General features: G+C 31.6%; 5 protein-coding genes across 14 annotated transcripts; 3 read left to right on the forward strand and 2 right to left on the reverse strand.

The window, feature by feature from the left end:
• The first annotated feature begins 434 nt into the window (after window positions 1-434).
• On the forward strand, window positions 435-1,886 carry LOC126851117 (signal recognition particle receptor subunit beta). Its single transcript, XM_050594740.1, has 4 exons — window positions 435-666; window positions 994-1,160; window positions 1,250-1,389; window positions 1,505-1,886. Exons 1-4 carry the CDS (start codon window positions 573-575, stop codon window positions 1,836-1,838), a joined length of 735 nt encoding a protein of 244 aa, XP_050450697.1. The 5' UTR covers window positions 435-572; the 3' UTR covers window positions 1,839-1,886.
• A 125-nt stretch (window positions 1,887-2,011) lies between these two features.
• On the forward strand, window positions 2,012-8,343 carry LOC126849694 (uncharacterized). 6 transcript variants are annotated; one of them, XM_050591849.1, is made up of 21 exons: window positions 2,022-2,075; window positions 2,172-2,269; window positions 2,591-2,752; window positions 2,816-2,904; window positions 2,978-3,038; window positions 3,121-3,250; window positions 3,334-3,401; window positions 3,494-3,562; window positions 3,653-3,716; window positions 3,819-3,950; window positions 4,022-4,192; window positions 4,274-4,764; window positions 4,836-5,286; window positions 5,391-5,800; window positions 5,881-6,109; window positions 6,249-6,418; window positions 6,507-6,699; window positions 7,435-7,648; window positions 7,712-7,902; window positions 7,979-8,085; window positions 8,157-8,343. In XM_050591849.1, the coding sequence occupies exons 3-21, from the start codon at window positions 2,612-2,614 to the stop codon at window positions 8,193-8,195; spliced, it is 3,420 nt and encodes a 1,139-aa protein (XP_050447806.1). In that variant the 5' UTR covers window positions 2,022-2,075; window positions 2,172-2,269; window positions 2,591-2,611; the 3' UTR covers window positions 8,196-8,343. The 6 variants fall into 6 exon arrangements, with proteins under 6 accessions (XP_050447770.1, XP_050447777.1, XP_050447806.1 ...); XM_050591813.1 differs by lacking the exon at window positions 2,172-2,269 and having other exon boundaries at window positions 2,012-2,075; window positions 2,594-2,752; XM_050591820.1 differs by lacking the exon at window positions 2,172-2,269 and having other exon boundaries at window positions 2,012-2,075; window positions 2,594-2,752; window positions 8,167-8,343.
• A 708-nt stretch (window positions 8,344-9,051) lies between these two features.
• Window positions 9,052-11,636, reverse strand: LOC126851274 (ornithine decarboxylase antizyme 1). The gene is given in 5 exon segments (XM_050595031.1): window positions 9,052-10,612; window positions 10,789-10,944; window positions 11,044-11,293; window positions 11,434-11,535; window positions 11,537-11,636. Coding segments are annotated over 4 exon segments (564 nt in total). The 5' UTR covers window positions 11,633-11,636; the 3' UTR covers window positions 9,052-10,612; window positions 10,789-10,828.
• Window positions 11,637-17,260: 5,624 nt separating this feature from the next.
• On the reverse strand, window positions 17,261-19,657 carry LOC126851363 (myosin-2 essential light chain). Of its 2 annotated transcripts, XM_050595255.1 has the most exons (4): window positions 19,291-19,657; window positions 19,166-19,193; window positions 18,105-18,410; window positions 17,261-18,035 (listed from the first exon to the last, which is right to left on the reverse strand). In XM_050595255.1, the coding sequence occupies exons 1-4, from the start codon at window positions 19,291-19,293 to the stop codon at window positions 17,929-17,931; spliced, it is 444 nt and encodes a 147-aa protein (XP_050451212.1). In that variant the 5' UTR covers window positions 19,294-19,657; the 3' UTR covers window positions 17,261-17,928. The 2 variants fall into 2 exon arrangements, with proteins under 2 accessions (XP_050451212.1, XP_050451219.1); XM_050595262.1 differs by lacking the exons at window positions 19,166-19,193; window positions 19,291-19,657 and adding an exon at window positions 18,696-19,141.
• Window positions 19,658-21,034: 1,377 nt separating this feature from the next.
• On the forward strand, window positions 21,035-22,978 carry LOC126851449 (60S ribosomal protein L44). 4 transcript variants are annotated; one of them, XR_007687674.1, is made up of 5 exons: window positions 21,035-21,194; window positions 21,531-21,704; window positions 21,995-22,111; window positions 22,195-22,524; window positions 22,757-22,978. XR_007687674.1 is itself a non-coding variant. In XM_050595434.1 (4 exons), the coding sequence occupies exons 1-4, from the start codon at window positions 21,192-21,194 to the stop codon at window positions 22,213-22,215; spliced, it is 315 nt and encodes a 104-aa protein (XP_050451391.1). In that variant the 5' UTR covers window positions 21,035-21,191; the 3' UTR covers window positions 22,216-22,978. The 4 variants fall into 4 exon arrangements, 1 of the variants encoding a protein (XP_050451391.1); XR_007687676.1 differs by having other exon boundaries at window positions 22,787-22,978; XR_007687675.1 differs by having other exon boundaries at window positions 22,802-22,978.
• Window positions 22,979-23,271: the final 293 nt, after the last annotated feature.

Below are 23,271 nucleotides of genomic sequence, written 5' to 3' on the forward strand. Positions count from 1 at the left end.
CTCTCTCTCTCTCTCTCTCTCTCTCTCTCTCTCTCTTTCTAATGTAAGACTATGAAAACGATTTTATCTTCTCCCTGTAGATTAATATTTCATTCTTCATCTATTATCTATTTTCTAGCGCGCGTCTACATGTCTATATATTTTTTTTATTTAACAAATATATATATATATATATATATATATATATATATATATATATATGTTATCTAATAATAGTTGCTTACAGCGGCATGCTTAGGAAACTCAAGCAATCGGAAGCTACAACTTATAATTAGCATAAATTATAATTATCGACAAAATGTACACCAGTTGTGAGTAAAAATTAAATCTGCAAGCTCCGAGGATAATGTGTGGGATCTTTATTATCATCAATGAAATTAAATTTACGGAGATAAATGTTTCACAGCTGGATAAGCTTGTACAGATGTCGCAAACTGTCATTAAAAGGATCCACATCTCTCTGCGATATTGTGTGTAATCTCTCAGAATTATTTGTATTTTGCATCGTTGACATATGGTCGCTAGAGAGAGTGTGAGACGTGGGACTTGAGAAAATCGCAAATTACGAGATTATGGAGAAACATATAAAGTCGCTATTGGAGGAAAATGGCAAATCACAGTTGTTTGGTATACTGGTTGCTGTGTTTGCTATTATTGTAACGTTAGGTAATTACATGTTTATCAAGTTGCCATAACACTATTACAAACACTTAGTATATTTTTATATTTACATTAAAGATTTAAACGTACATGATTGTTTTAAATATTTCTAATACTCTTACAAAGTATCTTTAGAATTACCACAATTTTTTCTAATTCATGAAAAATATATTTTTTTGTTATTTAAACAAGCTACAGACAGTTTGTTTTAATGTTGATTGAATTAATACAGAAAAAACATTTTTTTCATTGTCTTTATATATAAACTATTTTCCTACATTTAATATATAGCGATTAAAATATGATATCTCAATTAATAAATAATTTTTACAGTTTTATTTGCATTCTGGCGCAAAAGAAGGGGGGCAGGTCATAATATCCTTTTAACAGGTCTCAGTGATAGTGGGAAAACATTGGTCTATGCGAGATTATTATGTTCTAAATTTGTCAAGACATATACATCTGTTAAGGAAAATGTAGGAGATATTGCAATCAATAATGTAAGTTTTAAGCAACATTTTATGACATATTAAGAGTCTGTTTATATTATTATTTATTGTAATTATTCTTATAAAAGTATTTGTTTTAGAGTTCTCTGAGAATAGTGGATATTCCTGGAGATGAGCGACTGCGCAGCAAGTACTTTGAAAAGTACAAATCATCTGCCAGAGGTCTGGTTTATGTGATTGATTCAGTGACTATTCAGAAGGAGATTAGAGATGCAGCTGAGTAAGTATTATAAATTCGACAAAATTAACTAAATGTTATTGATTTCATTTCATATTGATTTGAAGTAATAAATCTTAACATATTTAATAGTTCATATTTTTTTCTTTCCTTCCAGATATCTGTATAATGTGTTATCAGATTCTAATATACAGAGAGTTCCCATTCTTATATTATGTAATAAACAGGATCAAACTATGGCCAAGGGATGCATGGTGATAAGAGCAATGTTAGAAAAGGAAATAAATCTGCTACGAATGACAAAGACTAGTCAGTTAGAAGCCACAGATGCATCTTCAGCCAATGTCTTCCTAGGAAAACAGGGAAAAGATTTCGAATTTTCTCATTTGGATTCACACATTGATTTTGCAGAATCATATGCATTTAATAAAGATTCTCAAACATCAGCCGATATCGAGGAACTTAACAAGTGGTTACATAAGATTATCTAATAATGTAAACCAGATTTTGTTAAATATAAATTATTCGTTTGTAAACAATTTTTGGATTATATGTAAACTTTTTCTATAGAAAAAAATATACATATATGACAGATCAACGATATTGTGAATATCTAGATCGGTCAAAAAGTTACTGATCAATGCTGCCCTCTAGTCCCATCACCGTGCGAGGTTCGCATGCGAAGTCGAAAAGTCATACGCGGTGAGATTTTGCCGCCTGGTTTTCCGGTACGATTAGGTTATCATTTTATTGTGTAGTGATTAATTTTATGCATCGGTGTACCTCGATGCTTCAAGATATATATCACTTTCATTTGCAACCAGGTATGACCAACTCTTGGTGATATACGACAACTGGGAATCGATTTGAGGCTTTTTTGCTTCAATCGAATGCCGAACGATTCCTTTTGGAACAGACAGTAGTAACGTAGACATATAGTGGCTATTTAACCAATGAACTTTGCAGAATTTATAATTAAAAAAAATAACAATGAATGCTTAAGAAAATTTTTTTTTATTTAGGGAACCTTTATTGTTTGTCTATTCTTGTTTTTTTTTCTCAATTATAGATATATAAATATATGTAATTATAAATTTATTATTTATAAAATATGTGCAAAAGAAAGTTTCTACAAGCACCTATGTCTTTTACTGCTTTACATATTCCATATATATTACATTTGGAACAGATCTATTAAATAATAAATTAATTGCATATCATTTATTTGATCTTTTTATATCAGCAGCTACAAGCTACATGCAAAATGCCAAGACCAAGACTGTTCACACGCTCTGTTCTAACCAGACGTCCAATCAACATGACATTAAATTTAGAGTGTACAGAAGATCCTCTCAGTGAAGCACAATTGATATCAAGGACAAAACTAAAAGAAGATTATGATAGAGTAAATATATCTACTTATCTTTTTTTAGCAATGTACATATTATATATTGATCTTTTCTGTCAGGTTGCAGCTATCTTAGAAGAACTAGTTAAAGATCATGACAGTAAATTGGTATGTCAAGCAGGTGTTGTCAGCGGTTATCAATACACATTGTAAGTATAATTATGGAGGAAAATGAAAATTTAGTATTAAATGTTAATATATTTTATGTGTTAACATTTGTAGACCTACAAACCCAACAGCAACATCGACAGTAATTCAGAATAATCCTCAGATTTTAAATGTTGTAAGTATTTCACTGGATTTTACATTAAATATATTAAAATATATATATATATATACAGAAATACTTATTTTTTTATTTTTAGGCCCAGCAAAACAAAAATTCAACTCCAATCAAACTAAATATTAGTAATCCAACTGGATCTCAAGGGAACATTCAACTAGTAGTTGATCCACGTATGGGAGTTATTGTAGGACCTGTTACACAAACCCAAGGTAACAAGTTACTTACATAATTAGAACTATACATATAAAATTGTATGGTTGAAATTATATAAAATAAATAAGATCTTTTTCAGGAACAACTACAACTACATCTACATCTACATCTGTGGTTTCAACCGCTACGCAACCTCAACAAGAAAATGTATTGACAATTCAATCTGTATATTTAGTTTTTTTTTCTTATTGATGTCTGAATTTTCATTAAAATACTAATTACATACTAATTTTCTTTAGTACAAGTATACCAGGTCTGGACGGAGAACAAAAGTTCTTCAACTACAACAACCTGATATTATAGAAGAGGTATTTTTATGAGTAGAAAAAAGAATCCTCTATATTTTCTATTCTGTAATTTATAATCAATGAATATATGAGTACCATATTTTCTTATAGACTACACCCACAGTTACTCGTTTGAGACCAAAGACTGGACCAGCAACGCATGTTGTTACATCAAGTAAGAATATAATTATATTTTTTAAAATTAATATTATTGCATGAGGATAACTAAGATAAAAGATTACACTTACTAACAAAATATATAATATTGATTTTTCAGCTCCTACAATCCCACAAGGTACAACAAATCTTAGGATAAAAACTGTTAATAAACAACAAACAGTAAGTCAACCAACTGTCAAACCTACTGAACACACTAGTATAGGAGGAATATCTGTTGGCTATAATACAGGTTAAAAAGAAACATTATATAATATTAATACATTCGCTAATTAATTCTACTTATTATTGAATATTTTGTAGTCAGTGAACAAATTGATGAAGTCAAGAAGAATCAGCCTGATGGCAGAGAATTTACGTTTAACAAAACTACCGGCGGTCGAACTTTTCCATCTCTAGTAGTAGTAGCAAGGCCAAACTTATATAGTAAAGATATCGGATCGCAAATTGCACAAAAAGAAAGACAAGCATTAGGTATAAAATCTGTTTACGTTTACTACTATGTATAATGATATAATGTTAAACATGATTGTGATAATTAACAAAATTTTTCAGATGCTAAAGTTAAAAGTGTGCTCATGTTTTCTGCTACAAAATTCGCCGAATGGTTAATACAACAGGGTTTAGTAAGATCGGAACAATATTGTTTACAACATAGCTCAAATTATCAAAAGACTAAACTCAAGTTAGGAATGTACAGCGATCAAGGAACATTCCCGTATTCCGGTGGTTATGTTTGGATATCTAGTTGTTGTCCTGATAAATTTGTTTCTGTTTTTTCTGGTTCTCTCTTTCAAGGGGCTCCTTACACACCTACAGTTTTGTTAAAGTTAATTTATCATTGGGCATGTCAGACTAATGTGCAAAATGTAGTCTCCTGGGTGAAAGTGTCTAACTTATATTTGAAAAACTTTTATACGAATCTACGTAGCATTTGTACAGCAGCAGTATGGGACAAGAGTCGTAAAATGGGCGGTAAAAATTCTGTGATACAGATTGGTGTAATTAGTCTGGGTACCACATCACAAGATGGACATTTGCGACAGGTGAAATATTTTGACATCTTGACATCTTAATATAAAAGAAATCGTTTATGTAATTCGGTTCTCATATTTAGGTGAAAGTTGAGGTTCTTGGTGTTCTGGATCCATCTACATTGGACATACGATTGCGCGCTTGCGAACCAATGCAGAACGGAGATAGGTCATTCAAAAGACGGTTTATAAATATCTTACATCCATTGAAAGAATGGGTTCATACAGACTCGAAAATAATGACTGACTTTACTGTTGACAAAAGTACCCTGCATGATATGGGTTACAATCATGTCATGCAATCTGCGTTTGCAGAACAGACATCTAGAAACTTAATGAGTAATTACCATATTATGGAATATCTTAGAAAAATTGTGCCGAGAATGTTTCAAAATACATTGAGTTTGCTCAGTAGACAAATGATACAACAGTTCTTAGATGAATTAATATGGAGAGAGATGTATGGAGGTACATCGGAACGTGCATTTGACAATATTATTCGGCACATCGCGGAACAGACTAAACTCGATTCTAGTAAGTAAAAAAATAATCACGTTATTCTGACAAAGTAATAACATTTTATTGTCCATATTCAGTATTCTTATATCTTTAAATAAAAGGATTATGTATTTTTTCAGATGATAATCTGTTAGATCGTTTAGCAAAAATTGCTGCTAATCCATTTCATAATTGGTCTTATTCAAGCAATCAATCACCAATGGATATCAGTAGTATACCAGTGATATCTACAAAAGATTCAATTCCAATAACTGATGTAACATTATCTCAGAATATTAAAATCCCTGATACAATTTCAATAAAACCTAATCTGAAACGGGGAAGAAAACGAATTCATACTGTAACAACTTCAGAACACGAATCGCAAAGAACTGCGATCGATTTCAAGAATAATAAAGAAAAAGAAAAAGACAATAGAGACGAAAAGGAATCGAAAGATCAAATTCAGCTCCAAGAATTGTATTATGCTACAATGGAAGGTGATAAAAACTTGATCTTAAAAGAACACAGATCTCCATTATATTTCAAGGTTTGCTTGAAGCTGTCATACTGTATCGGCATATTTTGTAACGCCTGAGATATATATATATATATATCTTTTTGGCTTAGTGTTTCCTCTGCACAACGGTGATGAGATCTAATACCGAAGTGATGGAACATATGGTTAGTCATGTACCTCCACAAGTGCCCGGTCAATCGGAATTGTCGGTATGCCGCTATTGTTGCACCGCGCTTTCATCGCAGCATCAAATGCTTACGCATGTGACAGAAACACATAGCAATTTTGGACATTCTGATGGTCTTATGGTAATTTGCGCTATTTGTGAAGAGAAATTCGGTAAGCTAATGTGGTATTTTTCACATTAGTTTTATAATTGCTTATAACTATGAAAATTAAAAAATTAAGTGATTAAAAGAAATATAATATGAGAAAGAAGTTGAGAAAATTACTTTTTTTATGTACGTTTCTTGTTTAGGAAAAAGCAAATCGTTAATCGAGCATCTGTCATTAATGCATCATCCTTCCGAGATGCCATATCGTTGTGAAAGTTGCGGTTATCGCACATCCAGTCATAAGGATGTCATAGATCATTATTATAAAGTCCACGATAAAGGCGACGGATTGCAATGCCCTTATTGTCTCAAGGTAAGAATAAAAAACCGTCACATATCACGAATATGTTTCTCCTTTCTATTCTGTCAATTGGATTAAAAAATGATACTATTTTGAAAAGGTAATACAATTTGTGAACGATGGTAATCCAAGCGCGTCCAATGTTCATGCTTACTTGTCGCACATGCAAAGGCACATTGTAAGAAGGGATCAAGGAAAAGGCAACAAGTGTTCAAAATGTTGCCTCTGGTTCAATCAAAAAAGTTCGTTGACGATACATCAGCGAGAATTACATGATTATATTTTTAATTCAAGTAAGTATGTATTTATAAGTCTATACTATATATTATAAGACAATTTGATATATAACAAAAAAGATATAAAATCTTGATGGTAATATGAAATTCCAATATAGTTAACAGAATCATTAAAAAACACTACATTATATGTGTGTGTGTGTGTTATGTGTATATATATATATATATATATATATATATATATATATATATATATATATATATAATTTGTCATAAATTTATAATTTACATATCATTATAATTCATATAAGCATATCAAGATTAGTAAAAAAATTTAATCAACCTATTATAAATTAGTATAAACTGTACTTTTATTTATTCAATAATTTTTAAAATTTGTAAATGAACATGTATGCATTATATATAAACTAAATACATAACATCATATATTTACTATACTTTTTAATATATATGTAAAATTAAAATTACAACATATTTCATTGACATATTATATATTATTATATCTTGATATTGGAAATTTATAGGATATTTTAAAAATAAAACAAGAATTTCTATAATGATTCTGTTAATAATTTAATTGATTAATCAGAACAAACATATAAAATTAATTATGCCTTATGTGTATGTTTAGTTCTCATAATGATTGTATTCATCATTTTATTGACTCATTTTTATTTTTTTTTATCCTTTCTTATTTATATCCTTTTCTTATTTATTGTGTGCAAAGATTATTGCTTCTATCATATTTAATAGAATAACAAATATTTATAGAAGCAATACCATATTCTGCTGGTAAAAGTGGAATAATAGTCCCAAAAGAACGGCCAGAAGTGGTACGATTTACTATAGATAGTCCACTGCCCGAGTTACCACCGGATGAAAAAATACAAAAATGGAGTACTGGGCCAATAACAGTGAACACTTCCATTAGATATTTAGCATGCCAAGAATGTGAAGAAGATATTGATGAAGAAGATCATTATCCGTAAGCATATTATTCTAAATAATCTCAATAATCTTAACATTACATAAATTATTTAATGAATAGAGGCGAACAGCGATGTCAACAGTGCCGTTATGTCACATGCTGTTGGCGTGCATTCCAAGAACATCAACAACAAATCCATAATGAAAGGCCGAAGACCGGTTTGATCGTACCATCTCCTTTAATTAACATCCCGCTAGAAAAGAAACTACAGTGTCCGTGTGGTTACACGTCGACTGACGGCAATCAATTAGGTATAGAAGTGGTATAGATAAATCTAACGATATATTATTGATATACAGATTAATTTAAATTGACGTCATATTGCAGCAAGACACTTGACAAAATGTAAAAAGGTATTAGCACGTCCCATTGAAGAATCGGCACCATCTGGTATGCTCGACAGTTTAGGATTAGTTCCGCGAACCTCTTCTGAGGTATGATATATTTTTCTATAATAATTTTTTGTTTTTATTTGTCTGATTCTTGTTCTTTTAATTGATTATAGGAAACTGAAGCATATGAGAAATTCAATTCACGCAATTAATTGACATAAAAACAAAAATATAATTGCTATTAATGAGATAATTGCTGTATTAAGATGACTGAGGTATATAAACAGATATGAAACTCTTCTATGAAAAAAATATGTAAAACATGACTTTATCTAGTTAATAAGAATCTGCTATATTAAATCTTCTCTCCATTTTGAATCTTTTTTTCGATTCTACAGCATCTAAAAAAGATTGGAATAAAACTTTTATAAATTGTGTTATAGAATCAAGAAAGAATATTCAAAAGTATTCTATTAATCCAGACTTATTTTGTCATATCATTGTTATACAATATTACACATTGGCATCTTTAATTTATTTTCTTTAATTTGAGCAGTTAATCAACGAAAAGTAATAAGCGCGAAATGCATAATAATATAGTTTAATTTTGAATTTTTGTTTATGTTTTAAAATACATAAGCTAAATTTCTATTCGTTATATGTATATTGATATATTTAGAAAAGACATACAATACCAATAATTATTGTATGTTGTTTCGTATATTAATACTAATAGAGAATTGTATATTATGTCAAATTTAAAAATACATTTCACGCACATATGAATTATATGTAAAGCAAAGGCAAGTATACTTTATAATTTACAGCTAATATTTTTTCATTATAAAAATTTTAGTTTATATAGTAATATATAAAGTATATTTAGTTACATATCATAATTAAATGTTTTAATTACGTTATATTTATTTTAGTTACGTAATCAATAGTATATTTTAATTACACATTTTGCACATGTAGGTTATCACATTAAATAAAACACTTGCACAATACGGAAGCCAAAAAATCATTTCAAGTAAACATATTTGATGAACAAGAATTAACAATATATAGTTTTATTAAATGTTTATTTAGCAATTACGTCTTCATGTATGAATAAGAAACGTATACATATTTACTTCTTATGTGTATGTGTGTGTCAGAGATACGAATATATAATACTAACTGACGAGATAAAACGCATGGAATTGTTTATCAATTTAAAAACTTGAGGCAAAATTTTCGAATTATTTGCGTGAAGTTAACATACAATATAGTCCGTCATTCTGTACTTATCTTTACCTATATTCCTAATAAACTATTAACACTTTTTTTTATTCTTTTTGTGATATTTTTCATTTTTTTTTATATTTTTGTATTTTTTATGTTGTCCGTTATCAAGTCAACACTAAAGAACGCATTTATTAGCAAAATCTCTTCAATGTTAACTGATTGGGGATTACCAGATATATTATTACTTAAGAGACTATACCATTAAAGAAAAATTAATAAGATAATAAGGCTCTCTTATATCTATACGAATATAATTTATGATAATCCTGTATCAATTTTAATTGATAAATTAAATTGAAAAAATATTTACGCGGAATATATTATTTTTTTCGATTATAACATAACATCGGTATAACATAATGTTTCTAACTTAAAATCTTTAATTTTTATATTGTTGTGCTATCTATTGTAGCAAGCACTGCTCTAGATTGGAGAGTACTCAACTTATTTGAACATATTCCAAAAAAAGATTTTTTATTTCTATGAAAAGTCAATTCAGTGGACAAAATTTTTTTTTGTTTTTTGTTTTATACTTTTGCAGATCTTTTACTTAACAAAAACTAACTGTCTGCAGAACTACAAAGAGAGAATAATTACATCTTGTAGTCACACATCTGTTATAAAGAATATTAATTAATTTTTTATAAAAAATATCAATGTCACTAAATTTATGCATTATTAAAAAGGATGAAAAATAAACTATTGAATGAATTTCATCGGCATTCAAACAATGCAGATATTAAATCTAGATTATACATGATCAATAATACTTACAAATAAGGAAATGTACTTATATTAACGAAAAATATTATGGTGATACCCAATCTGCCACGATTAACATTGAGATATATCGATAATAAATTTTCTCTAAAATTTAACAGTTTGTCGTCGCGATCAGTTGTTAATATGCGACTCCAAATTCCGTCAAATTTCGTCACGTGGGAAGAAGCTTTGTCAGCAGCTTATATGCTCTTACAATAATTATTAACATTGTGTTCAAGAGAATGAATCGATATACCCATCGAAAGCCTTTTATATACGCATTCTACGTATTCCCGACTATGTTTTTTTTTTTTTCTATCAAGCCTCTTAAATTTAACGCCAAGGTTGTTCTTCTCTGTGATCACCTAATGTGAATTCTTTTTTCGCATTGTCAAATTTCTACAATAATTTTTATCGAAACTTATAAATCTCCGAATTTGAAATTAATAAGATGCAAATTATGATGTACATATAGCAAAACTTAAAAATATGTAAGATAAACATTGAATCATTTTTCAGAATTTTGAAATTGTCTCCTTTTCAGAATTTCAGATTCGAACTATATGTGGCGCGGTATCTGTAATATAAAATATAACAAAATTCAAATAATTATACCTGAAAATAATACAATAAATGCATGAAAAAGTGAGAACTGATTATTAATAAACAGAAAGCGGTTAAATAAATCAACTAATATAAAATAAATTGTAGAGAGTTGAGAAATTTCCAATATCTCTTCTCTTGACTCAATACCTGTGCGTTAAATTTGATAGAGGCCGAACTGCTTTGCCGATTACTCGATGGCATAGAGCATGTAGAGATTGCCAGCATCACTGCCTGGTGGTACCAAGGCATGAGTTGGTGGCAGGACCGTGAAGCCCAAGAACATGAAGGTACGAACCAGCATTGCTAGACCATAACAACAGAACGATTTAGACGGTGAATCTTTCTCGTCGACGCAAAAGTCTGCATTGATGTTTGTGCCAAAGAACGGCAAGCGACAAGTACCTCGATCTGATCTATCTTTACGAAGGCAGACAATGATATTGGTGCAGCGTAGTGTTTCTTCGGCGTATTCTAGGAGCGAGACAAAGCCTTCTTTTGATCCTTCGGGCAGAAGGCAGCTCGGTACGCGAATGTATAGACAACGACGCCACGCTACGGTCTCCCATTCGACAGATGTACTCTCGGTCAAGTGGAGAGTGAACGTTAGACGCAATGGTTCGTTACTTCTTACAGCTTTCAATAATTCATCCTCCTAGGTATCGTGACAAAAGAAATTAGAATTTTATTCGTCTATCGAGAATGTATGCTTTATTTTGCATTCGCGCAATCATAAAAAAATTATTTCTGGTTTCTAAAAGTGATTTCTATGTATCTTTTTCTTAAAATACGTACTTGCACAATGTGGGAGCTCACAGAGAGCTGACTCTGCTTGATCCCCACGCCGCGGCTCTCTGTGTTGACTGTAGATACAGACAATGCGGCATGGGGCACATCAGGACCACCACAGAGGCCCCACGCCCAGCGTTATACAGTAATGCTGTTGCAGTCTAGAACCTTCTTCTAGACTCTCGTCCATGCATTTACTAGACATTTCACTGGAACATTTTTAGTAATTAGAAACATTAATCTTAAGTTTTACATTAATCATAAATCTAACAATAAGTTCAAAAAGAATTCAACAATATAATATAATTAGCATACAGAATCTGTATAAGAATGTAAGAATAATGCGTGCGAAAATGGTTCAGGAAATTTGTAAAAATTATGGAAAAACGGAAGAGAAAATAATAAATTAATGCCAAATGTGTTACTTATTTTTTTCAACGTATATATAAATGATCGACATCATGAGATAAGGGTTATTTTTTTAAAGAGAGGATGACGTGTTTGGAGCATAAACAGTACATAGATGAATTGCCAAGAATCTTGAAATGTTTTGAGTTGGAGTACTTATGTAAGTTCGGAGTACGTTTTTTTTTATCTCTCCTCCAGTCAATTAGCTTATTGCGAGTCGAGCAGATAAACTGCACGACATTGTTTTGTATTTTTCTATAATAATTTCATAATGATAAAGATTATCAACGCTTTAACCGACGTTACATTAATAATAGGTCGTTTCCCTGAAATCATCTTGAGAAGACGTGCAATAAAAAAACGTAGAATGTCTACCTTGGCATTATTAGTGGAAATTTCTGCTGTGACGCAGCAAAATCGACAGGGAGCGTTTAATAAGATGATGCGTGGCAATGATCCGACCAGCCCCGCGCGACCAGATCTTTGGAAGAAAAATTACATTCACACGCGGTTGAGGATAAAATGAGCGACTGCTGTGCCACACGGCCGACGTATGGGATTTATAAGATCGTGTACAACGCGCGGATGGACCGCGTTACCGGGCCGTTATTGTCGGTCACGTATCGGCGTCATTAAAACGGGCATCTCGCCAAACAAATTACGCGTATTTTGCGCATTGCAACCGAGAGAAACCGAGTGCTTTTGCTTACATATTTTACACTTCTGGCCGGATACTTCGCGACACACGTGCTAAATGTAACGGTGTTTCGCCTATTGACATTGGGAAATGTCGCTGCTTACGTAAATAAGTTGCGATATTTGCAACATTTTGTAAACGAGCAATTTAATTGTGCATCCAGGCAACAATTTATAAATATTCTCGGCTACTCTTGCTGGGCACTATATCCAACAGATAATAACGAATAGTCAATTTTCGAGCCACAATTAATAAGAATATCTTACTGTCATTAATATTATCGTATCGTCTCATTAGCATTCTTTAAATACATTAACGTATTATAGAAATTTACATGATAAATAATGTTTTGGATGTTGTGATTAATAATTCGTTAGAAATTATCAGTGCATGGATCAGAAAGAAAGAGAGAGAGAGAGTATCGATATAGTATCAATATTCATTAAATGTTTTCCTTTATATATTAGGGTTCCTTTTTTAAAAGATTTTGATTACAATCAGTGTACGTGAGATTGCAATTTTAGACTGGAATTATGAAAAATCGATGATTGGCGATAATTTTATCGATAACATCAGCTGTACGAAGATTTATGACATTATTTTTTTACTGTACAATTGGCTATAAAAACGTATAAACAAAATGACAAATGAAATATCTTGTACAGATTTTATTTGGTATTCTATATTAACTCTGATTTAAAATGATGCAACAATAGATTTCATAAGGAGACCCATTATAATTACTAGTACTGAAATGTCAAGTCTTCAATAAATATCGAAGACATGATTAAAAGCAGTTTCCAAGTTCAAATGTTATCGATACATAACAATAGGTCATCTATTTACGTTCAAATGTTTAATATAGCACAATAATATTCATCATCCGTTGTGATATGTCAGAATGGGATGAAACCCGACTATGCGCGGCATTGTTCAATATCTAATTTAATAAAAAAAACATATATATATATATATATATATATAAGTGTAATTATACATATACATATCTTACGTATATAAGAAGAAAGCACAAAGGACAAAATTTAACTAAAATAATCTATTGCCTTTGTTCGGTGACACTTCGCGCAACGACCTTGCGTGTTTCTGTGCTCCGTTCGCGTTTTATTATTCGTTCTGGAAGCTTCTCGGAGTCGATTGGTAAATTTGATTAGAGAGGCGCTCTCAAGCTTCTAATATATCCATCAATTGTATTCTTCCATAGGACAAAGTGTTTTTAAGCCAATAATATTATTGTTCGCGATCAGTCGTTTGACGTAGCAATTCGTCTTAAAGTAAATACATTCAACGAACCATAGGAACGCGCGTTTGCATTTGTTTTATATTGAGTTAATTTTTATTGATTAAAATAAAAACTGAATTGTAAAAAGGAAGAACAAACACAGATGCGAATATTACAAAGTTCCTATTTGCATTATATTCGTTGTTTGTTCGAACGAATATGTATTTATCGTTCAACGAACAAAAGGATGACTCGCCCCATTTATTATTCATAATTATTGGTCACAATACAATAACACGCTAAATATATATATTCATACAATTGGTAGAAATTACATAAGAAATATTTACGCAATAACGAGAAGCGTTGAAAGCGTTTTAGAATCATCAATAATGAAACATTTTCCTTATCACGTAGGAATATGAGTAATAAGATTAAAAATAGATTATGATATTTAAGTATATTAATAATCGATTGTGTTCACTTGTATTAAGAATGTAGATTTTTATCATAAAATTTATTATTATTGAATTTATTTTAACAATATTTTAATAATAATTATTTAATATTTTAATAATAATTATTTAATAATTATTTAATAATATTTTAATAATATTTTAATAATTATTATTTAATATTTATTTTAATAATAATTTAATAATAATTTTATTAATAATTTTAATAATAATTTTATTAATAATTTTAATAATAATATTTAAATTTAATATTATAAGAAAATTGTTGAAATTTTTTAAGGATCATGAATAAATTGAACTCATGAAATAATATAATTTGTTCACCCAGCAAAGTAATTGAAGCTTAAGACAGAATTCCATCTCTTGTTTGCGTATCATTGTGATATGACGAGCGCAATTTAGCATCATGTATGCGTTATCACGTGTATTATCGCTTTCGAAGAAAAAAAAAATGCAATTCAATGAAACGACGAGTTATCGCATATTTCTCTTTTTATTTGTTTTCAGTCGTCGGATTTAGAACAATTGATAAGGAATTCGATCGCAGCTTGGGAAAATCGTGTTTCGCTCGCGATGTCGAAAGATGTAACCATAAAAGATAAAGCGATATTTGCTGACTGTATATCGATTGGTCGAGACACGAGGCAACGTGATGTGTAAAAGAAAGCACAAAGCCAATGTCGCTGCTCCAACGGCCTACCGTTCGTGTTTCACACGAATGAGCACGATCGTATATTACTAATTAGAGTGAGCTATATAAATCACACACATTATTTCCATTATTAACAAACTGATAAAGATCTAGTTAAATGGCATAGAAGGACTTGGCACAGAATAATAAAACATTTTCATTTTCTTATGGTATTTAACACAGTATATTTTTCCAATTTTTTATTAGAATTATTAAGTAATTGTAGTATAATTAAAAATAGATGAATTATAAAAATTGAAAATAATAAAACTATAATATATAATATATGTAATATATATAAAATATAGTTTAAGTATTTTATTTGTATGGAGATTTGAATTTTTCTTCAAGCATAGCACTGATTAAATAACATTGATTAAATAGCTGATAACATAGCTTGATTATCATTAATTCTTTATCTCTTTTAGATTTTAATATCAGATAGATTCATTATTTAAGGATTAATATATCAAACTTGATTACGTGATTTCACAGCTAATTTTATATTATCAAAGCGGAGATAAGGGCAAATTAAGCAAGAAACGTCCTCAAACACTGATTACATACAATTAGCCGTTTTTAAATTAGATTTAATCAAAAGAGTTCTCAGAGAGATCATCCTACGCGTTTGAGGTATAGAAAGTTGTATAGCTCGGATGAAGATCGCGTACACCCACAAATGCTTTCATCTTGTCTAGATAAGTTTGCTCAGAACAAAAGAACATTATTTCTTTCTAAATATACATTTTATGATAACTAAGAAATATTAAAGAGATATCTGAGATAGTTATCGTTTAATATATTCAGTAAAAACACATTTGTACTTTGATCTCACTGATTATCATTATCTTTTATCAGATAATATCATTTTGCTTATCAGCCACTTCTACTAGGAGATAATCGTTATCGTTTTTTTTTTTTCCAATTATGCAAACGTAATTGCGAATTTCAATACACACATTTAGACTCAATACGCATTCGTTCTGAAAATTCTATTTAATAGAAAGGAAGACACGAAAAACTACAGTTCCGCTGACGTGATTGTCTAACGGAACAGCTGATGAAGTTACTGACATATATTCCTCGATCTCCCTGCGAATGAAGAATGTCTCGTACGTTCGTTATCACGAGAAATAGAATCAAGTAACGATCTTGAGTCATCCACTCGCATTCTTTCGCCATTCGATAACAATGATTATTATACATATATATGCATCTGACGCAAGTTGTTTTGTATTACAATCGCTTAACGAAAGAACGCCGCGCGACAATAGTTGGAATAAGATCCGACAGTTTATAAACAAAGCGGTCCCGAGCGCAAAGATTGTCGTAATGCCAATAAAGTAAACATTAAATCGGAGATTTAAGTCAACGTTTTAGATCGTATCCGTTGCATGTGTTGAACATTAACGTCAATCATTTTAACTTACACCACCGACTTGGGTTTACGATTGCGTTGGCGACAATTACGACAGCCTTTGTGCTCATTATCCGGCCCAGACAGGAGTAAAAGGGAGCAAGAGACATAGTGGAAAGAATTAAAAAAAAAAAAGAAAAAGAAAAAAAAAGAAATCGTTGAAAGGTGGTGAGATGCAAAATGGCGGAGAAGGCGAGACAAAAATGGCGTAGTTACGTATACTAGTCACGTTGCTATATATACTCACCAATTACTGGAAATTAAACTCGGCATTATCGGCTTTTTACTACTTTCACTATTACTTAACGACAGACTGGAGTTAATACTCATACTTCTTTCTTCGTAAAATTTTGGCGGCTTTAAATGCACTGGTCCACCACAAAATAATCGCTGGAACAGCGAACGACGAGTAATGATTGCGACGGGGGGGGAGGGAGGGTGGTGGGCTTTCGCTAAAGCTGAAATGCGCAAGATCAGAATACTAGATGCGTTCGTTACAGAGTTTCAAGTGACACTGCTGGACTCCTGGACTGGAGCCACTGTGGGGATCGACGAGTGTAGCTGTAGCGCTACCGTTTTGTGCCACGTGACATTGGGAAAGGAATCTTCCGCGAATCAAACGCGTGATAGATCACCGCACATGCGTCGACCGCGGACTTTCGAATGCGAATAACCGACAATCAAGCGCGATGGTTTTTCTTATTCTGATTATTTGACAGCTTTTCTTCTAAATATTCATATAATATACAAATTACAGAAAAGAAAACATTTATGATAAAAATTCTAAATTTTTAGATATATACATACATATATATATATATATATATATAAAATCTGTCATAAATTATTATAAATTATAGTCTATTTTATTTACAAGACAAACACGGTCAATATAGTTCCAGAATCTCTTAGAGCAACTTTTTTTTATTCATTGCAATATACAATATATTTTATTGCGCATTTCGGAAACACAAATACGCGCTCATGCATAAATAAATAAGTGAATACTCTCCGCGTTCTTTTTTTTAGGATATAATAGGAAATGTGAATGATTCTCTCGAATGTACGTTTTCTAGCCACACAAAGGATATTTGAGCTTGACAGAGGAAAAGATGAAAGTACATACATGGCCCATGTCAGCGTAAATCAAAATGCTCAGCCTTCGCTCTGAAGACCAGTTACCTTCAAATTCTTTCAAATCTATCTTAGAAAAATTTGGAATGTCCGCGGAATTTAGATATCTCGCTAAAGATCACACGATAGGCATGTGTCTTACTATGAATATCACTAAATGCTCATAAATCGGAGTATACGTCAAGGCACAATGCGCTAGATTGTTCTTTATCTACCATTGTTTAACTAATTTAAACTCTTATATAAAAAGGGACAACCTCCTTTTCTCCCGCAGTGTACATAATAGTGTTTTGTTACGATTCCATCGAGATAAATCGCCATATAGGTACACATACTATGATATGATACTTCAGAAATGAAATTACTCCAATAGATTTGATGGCAAAATAAACGAGAATAATGATAATAATACTCTCTTACATGTAATTAAGTTGCTACTTAACCGCACATCACCTGGCGAACAAAATCTTCGTAATTGATATTACCCTGTGAATCTTCATGACCTGTCAATAATGTTTCTACTTCTTCATCGCTAAGTTTCTCACCTGCAATAATAAACGAAATAAAAATCCCGTACGTTTTTCTTTTCATAAACACGCAGGTGCAATACGTACCGAGTGTCGTCAAAAGGTGTCGCAATTCTGCAGAAGATATAAAGCCGTTCCCATCTTTATCGAAATGACGCAGGCCCTCGATGAAGTCATCTGCTGTGTCGGACGTACGGGACTTACTGATCGCCTGGTAGATTGGCAAAAATACTTCAAAACTGATACGCTCGTCCGGTTTGTGTTGGTGAGTAAACTTTTTCACATCCGATTCAGTTGGATTCTGACCAAGAGCTCGTAATGCGTCGCCAATCTGGGACACATGGATTTTTCCATCCCCGCGGCTATCAAACAACTGAAAAGCTTCCTGGAATTCTACAGTGCAATTCTACATTTACTTTTCATCACACAAACTCAATTTATACTTAATTTATATTTTGTGGATACACATTATATAACAAAATAATTTTAGGAGTTACTAAAATTGCTTAAGATTTTTTAAAATTAAAGATATAAAAAAAGGGTAAAAATTTTATAATTTCTTTTAAAACTTTTTAAAACCGTTTTAATGTACACTGTAATTAAATCATCCGATTTAAGAGATTGTGTGCGATAGTCTCTACCAATATTCTAAATCAATAAATATATAGAAGCGTTTACCCTCCATAGATGACATCATTCTACTAGCCAATTCTTGATAACTGTAGCCATACATCCTGCACTTTTATGAAAGACAAGATCTACTATACTTAAAGCAATCACTACACGTGACAATCAAAATACTAGAAATTTATTTTATATCGAACAATCTGTTTTTAATCACGTTTTGCATCAACGAAGCATATAACTGGCAAGAGTATAAAACCAGAATAATCAGCAAATCTTGATCAGAAGAGGCGGGATCGCGATTGAGTCGTCGACGAGTTGCCAGCGACTTGCTTTCAAATATCGAACCATAAAAGGCAATCTTCAATAAGCGCGCGCGCACCAGGGTCTAAAAAGGCGATGATACTCTTGACCTGAATTAAAAGCCCGGGGGAAAAGAGCGTGGCATGGACCCCCCCGATCGCTCGCCTCTCTTGATCTCGCTCTGCACTGACTGTTGCATACACAGTCGCCTTCAGACTTACCGGCCAGCTGATCCTCGGAGTACGACGCCTGCGAACATACACACGTAGCGATACGTTTAGACGCATGCTCATCGTACCTGGCACGTCGTCGTCGACGTGCTTCTATAATTCTCAACAATACTCACCATTGTTGAATGCTCTTTCGGTAATGGGCGGCAGCAACAAAGAATGACAGATCCACACGTCACACGCGGATCTACGTATCAGGCGGTGCCCACAGCAAAGACACTTGGTTTTTGCGAGTGATGACGTATAGCGGAAGTGAGTCACGATCTTAACGCGTGAATACTTTTATCCTTTTTTTTTTCTTTCAGGTTCAAATTCCCAAAATATCGTGGTCTTCGTCAAATGTGCAATTGCCGTGCGATCGAACGAATGTCACAGAGTCTCTAACATCGCTCCGATCGCTCTGAAGCTGACAGACGCTGATAACTTTCGTTCGATTTCACTTTACAGACTGCAGAATTTTAAGAATGGTGTCATCTATTGGCAGCTTCTGGCATTGCAACGCAGCAACTAGTGATGAAATATCGAATTACATTCATCTTTTCTAAACTGTTTAAATTCTTGAAACTTTACGTCACCAAAGTTAGCCCCCCCCCTCCCCCCACTTTGATAATTATGAATTTTTTTTTATCAATTGTTTGGTAATGTTTGATATCGTATTCAAAACATTTGATAGTTTTCCGTTTTTTCACAAAAAAAATAAATTTTTAATCTTTTTTTAGCCCCCCCACTTTGACTATTATGGATTTTTTTTTTTTTTTAATCGTTGATTGCTAATGTTTGGTACCGCATTCAAAATGTTTGGTAGTTGCCCGTTTATTTAAAAAAATTGTTAACAAATTTTTAATCTTTTCTTAACCATTCCTTCCGCCATTGTTGACCAATCAGAACAAAGCAGCTTAATGGTTGATTGGGCAACTGTCGATCATAACTCCAATCGCAATCGAGTTCGCAACCAAATAGGTTTTTATAGAACTATAGGAAAAGTTTGTTCTTAAGTAAATCTAACGCAAAAGAGGAGAGATAAATAAAACTATGGCACATAAAAAAACTTAAGCAGTAAGACTTAAGACTAAAGGCTCTTGCACAATGCGAGGCGATAGCAATAGGCAATATCCAATGAGAACACTGCTTTTTCGAAAAAGTAAATCTCTCATTGGATATCGTTTAACGTTATCGCTATTCCCTTGTTCTTGGGAGCTATGACGGTTCTTAAAACGAGGTGAAAATTACAAAAGTGAACAGATTTACTAGATTTCAATAAATGAAATTGTAAATATTTTAGTGAATTTCCTCACTTTTGTATTTTTCATTTCGTTTCGAAAATCGTAATAGGCCTCCTTATTGCCTCACATTGATGCAAGGAACTTTTAAGCCATGACATATAAAAATACTTAAGCAGTAAAACTTAAGACGTAAGCAAATTGATTATATTATATATATATAATTCTATGAAAAGAATATACTTATATAATATATATATATATATATATATATATATATATATATATATATATATATACATATATACGCGTTCATCGCATAGAATTGTCAGATGAACGAGCAGATTGTTAGATTGAATCCGCCTCGTGCGGAGCTGATCGTTTATTTATATCCCGCGTAAGCACAAATAATAAAGGATACCTTAATATAAGATTGCATTTATTGATTGGATGTTTTATATATCAATTTTGATACCGGCTGTATTAATGGCGTAAATCCAATCCGTGGTTTCGCGGCGACATCTCGTAGGCAGTTCTCTCCTCTCTCTCTCTCCTCGCCGTGTTTTAATACGCGAGAGAGAGAAATTCAAGATTCTTGAAATGTTATAACATCGGTCTACATCGTATTAATATTTACGCATATGGAGCGCAAAAAATGTATATTCAAGATTCATGAATTTGCAACGTGAACGCGTTTGCGCGGACGCGCCGAGTAACAGTTCCGGTCCATCGGCGCTTCGAATTTCCGGTCAAGTCGCACGTTTCTGTGCGTTCCTTTTTCCTTCGATACGTTCAAGATGGTAGGTCGATACGACTCTTCAACGAATTATTTTTATCCGCGAACATTTCGAAGATCATTGTCGTTAAATACTCCGCGAAATCTGCATTCGCATTTGAAATATATTTATTGGAATTTAATATCTTTTGAGACTCGACATGCGATGATTGTTACGTGAATTGGAACATAATCTTGTTAAAGCAGAATATGTTTTGATTCACCGCGACGATAAACATTTCGTCAATTATTTTATAAGATGTACCTTTCTCGGAGATAAATGGCATCATTATTCGGCAAAATTGTGGTATGTGATGTAACATCTGTTTAATCTTTGTTTTTTTTTTTCGATTTTTTAAAGGTTAACGTACCGAAGCAAAGACGTACTTTTTGCAAAAAATGCAAAGTACACAAGAATCACAAAGTGACACAATACAAGAAGAGTAAGGAGAGACATGCCTCACAGGGCAGAAGACGTTATGATCGCAAACAGCAAGGTTTTGGTGGTCAAACTAAGCCCATCTTCAGAAAAAAAGTAAACTTGTATCCTTATATTATTATAAATACTTAATTATAGATTGCAGTTTTGTACTACATTTATTAGTTGAAACATAATACGACTAGAAAATACTATAATAGACCGTATTAACATACAAATTCATGAATGTTATTCTCTATTGTGACAGTCTTTAGTGTTATTAATTGCAATGTTACAATATCGAATTGATCTGTACCATCGATGATATTAACAATTGACGCATGTATTATAAAGTTATAAAAATTATTTTTGCTTTTTATTAAATATATTTTGTCATACGTGTATAGGCGAAAACGACAAAGAAAATTGTATTGAGAATGGAATGTACAGAATGCAAGTACAGAAAACAAATTCCACTGAAAAGATGCAAGCACTTTGAACTGGGTGGTGACAAAAAGAGGAAGGTGAATATAAACATGTTTGAAAAAAATATTCAAACAAAGATAAAACATTAAATTGATTCTTAATTAACAAAATTACTTTTCAGGGTCAAATGATTCAGTTCTAAATTATCCACTCAAGGTTTTCAACATATTCTGTATTTAATAAGAAATCTACAAGGATTTGTATACATCTTTATTTGGATGGTGAAGTAAAACCTAAAAAAGACGAAGAGACAAAAGTCTGCAGCTAAAGATCCTCGCTATGAAAAGTATTTTAAAATGTTGCATCAATGTTACGCATTGGTGTACCAAAGGAAGGAGTTAAATTAAAGATGAAGCAGGAAGGACTGGATAACTCCATATTGGAGTAAATGTGATATCTGTTTTCATTTATACAGATATTGTAACATTTATGCTATATTTGATTAACATTGGTATGTTTACTTGATATTAAATATCTCAATATTCACATTTAGATATTAACTATAAACTTTAATATAAATATATTAATTCTCTATCATTAAGAGAAACACATTGCTATTTTAATATATAAAAAAAAATGTTATTACTCTTAATACATGTATGCATGTCATAATTTATTTTATATATTTGACAAATGCAAATACTGAGATACATATCATTTTACCTTTTTTCTTATCTTGTTAGCATTCTTATCTTGTTGGCATTCCATAACAGATAGTTACATAACAGATTTTTATACCATGATCATTGGATAACAGGAAGAATCGAGGTAAATAAAAATTAAAAAGATAGTGCTGCTCGTTTAGACATTTTCACATTATAAAACACAAACCATCCAAATAAAGATATGTACAAATCCTTGTAGATTTATTTATTTCTTATTAAATACAGAATATGTTGAAAACTTTTTGAGTGGATAATTTAGAACTGAATCATTTGACCCTGAACACAGTAATTTTGTTAATTAAGAATCAATTTAATGTTTTATCTTTGTTTGAATATTTTTTCAAACATGTTTGTACTCACCTTCCTCTTCTTGTCACCACCCAATTCAAAGTGCTTGCATTTTTTCAGTAGAATTTATTTTCTGTACTTGTATTCCGTACATTCCATCCTCAATATAATTTTCTTTGTCGTTTTCGCCTATACTTGTATGACAAAATATATTTAATAAAAAACAAAGATAATTTTTATAACTT

Source organism: Cataglyphis hispanica, chromosome 1, assembly GCF_021464435.1.
Source record: "Cataglyphis hispanica isolate Lineage 1 chromosome 1, ULB_Chis1_1.0, whole genome shotgun sequence".
NCBI lineage: Eukaryota > Metazoa > Arthropoda > Insecta > Hymenoptera > Formicidae > Cataglyphis > Cataglyphis hispanica.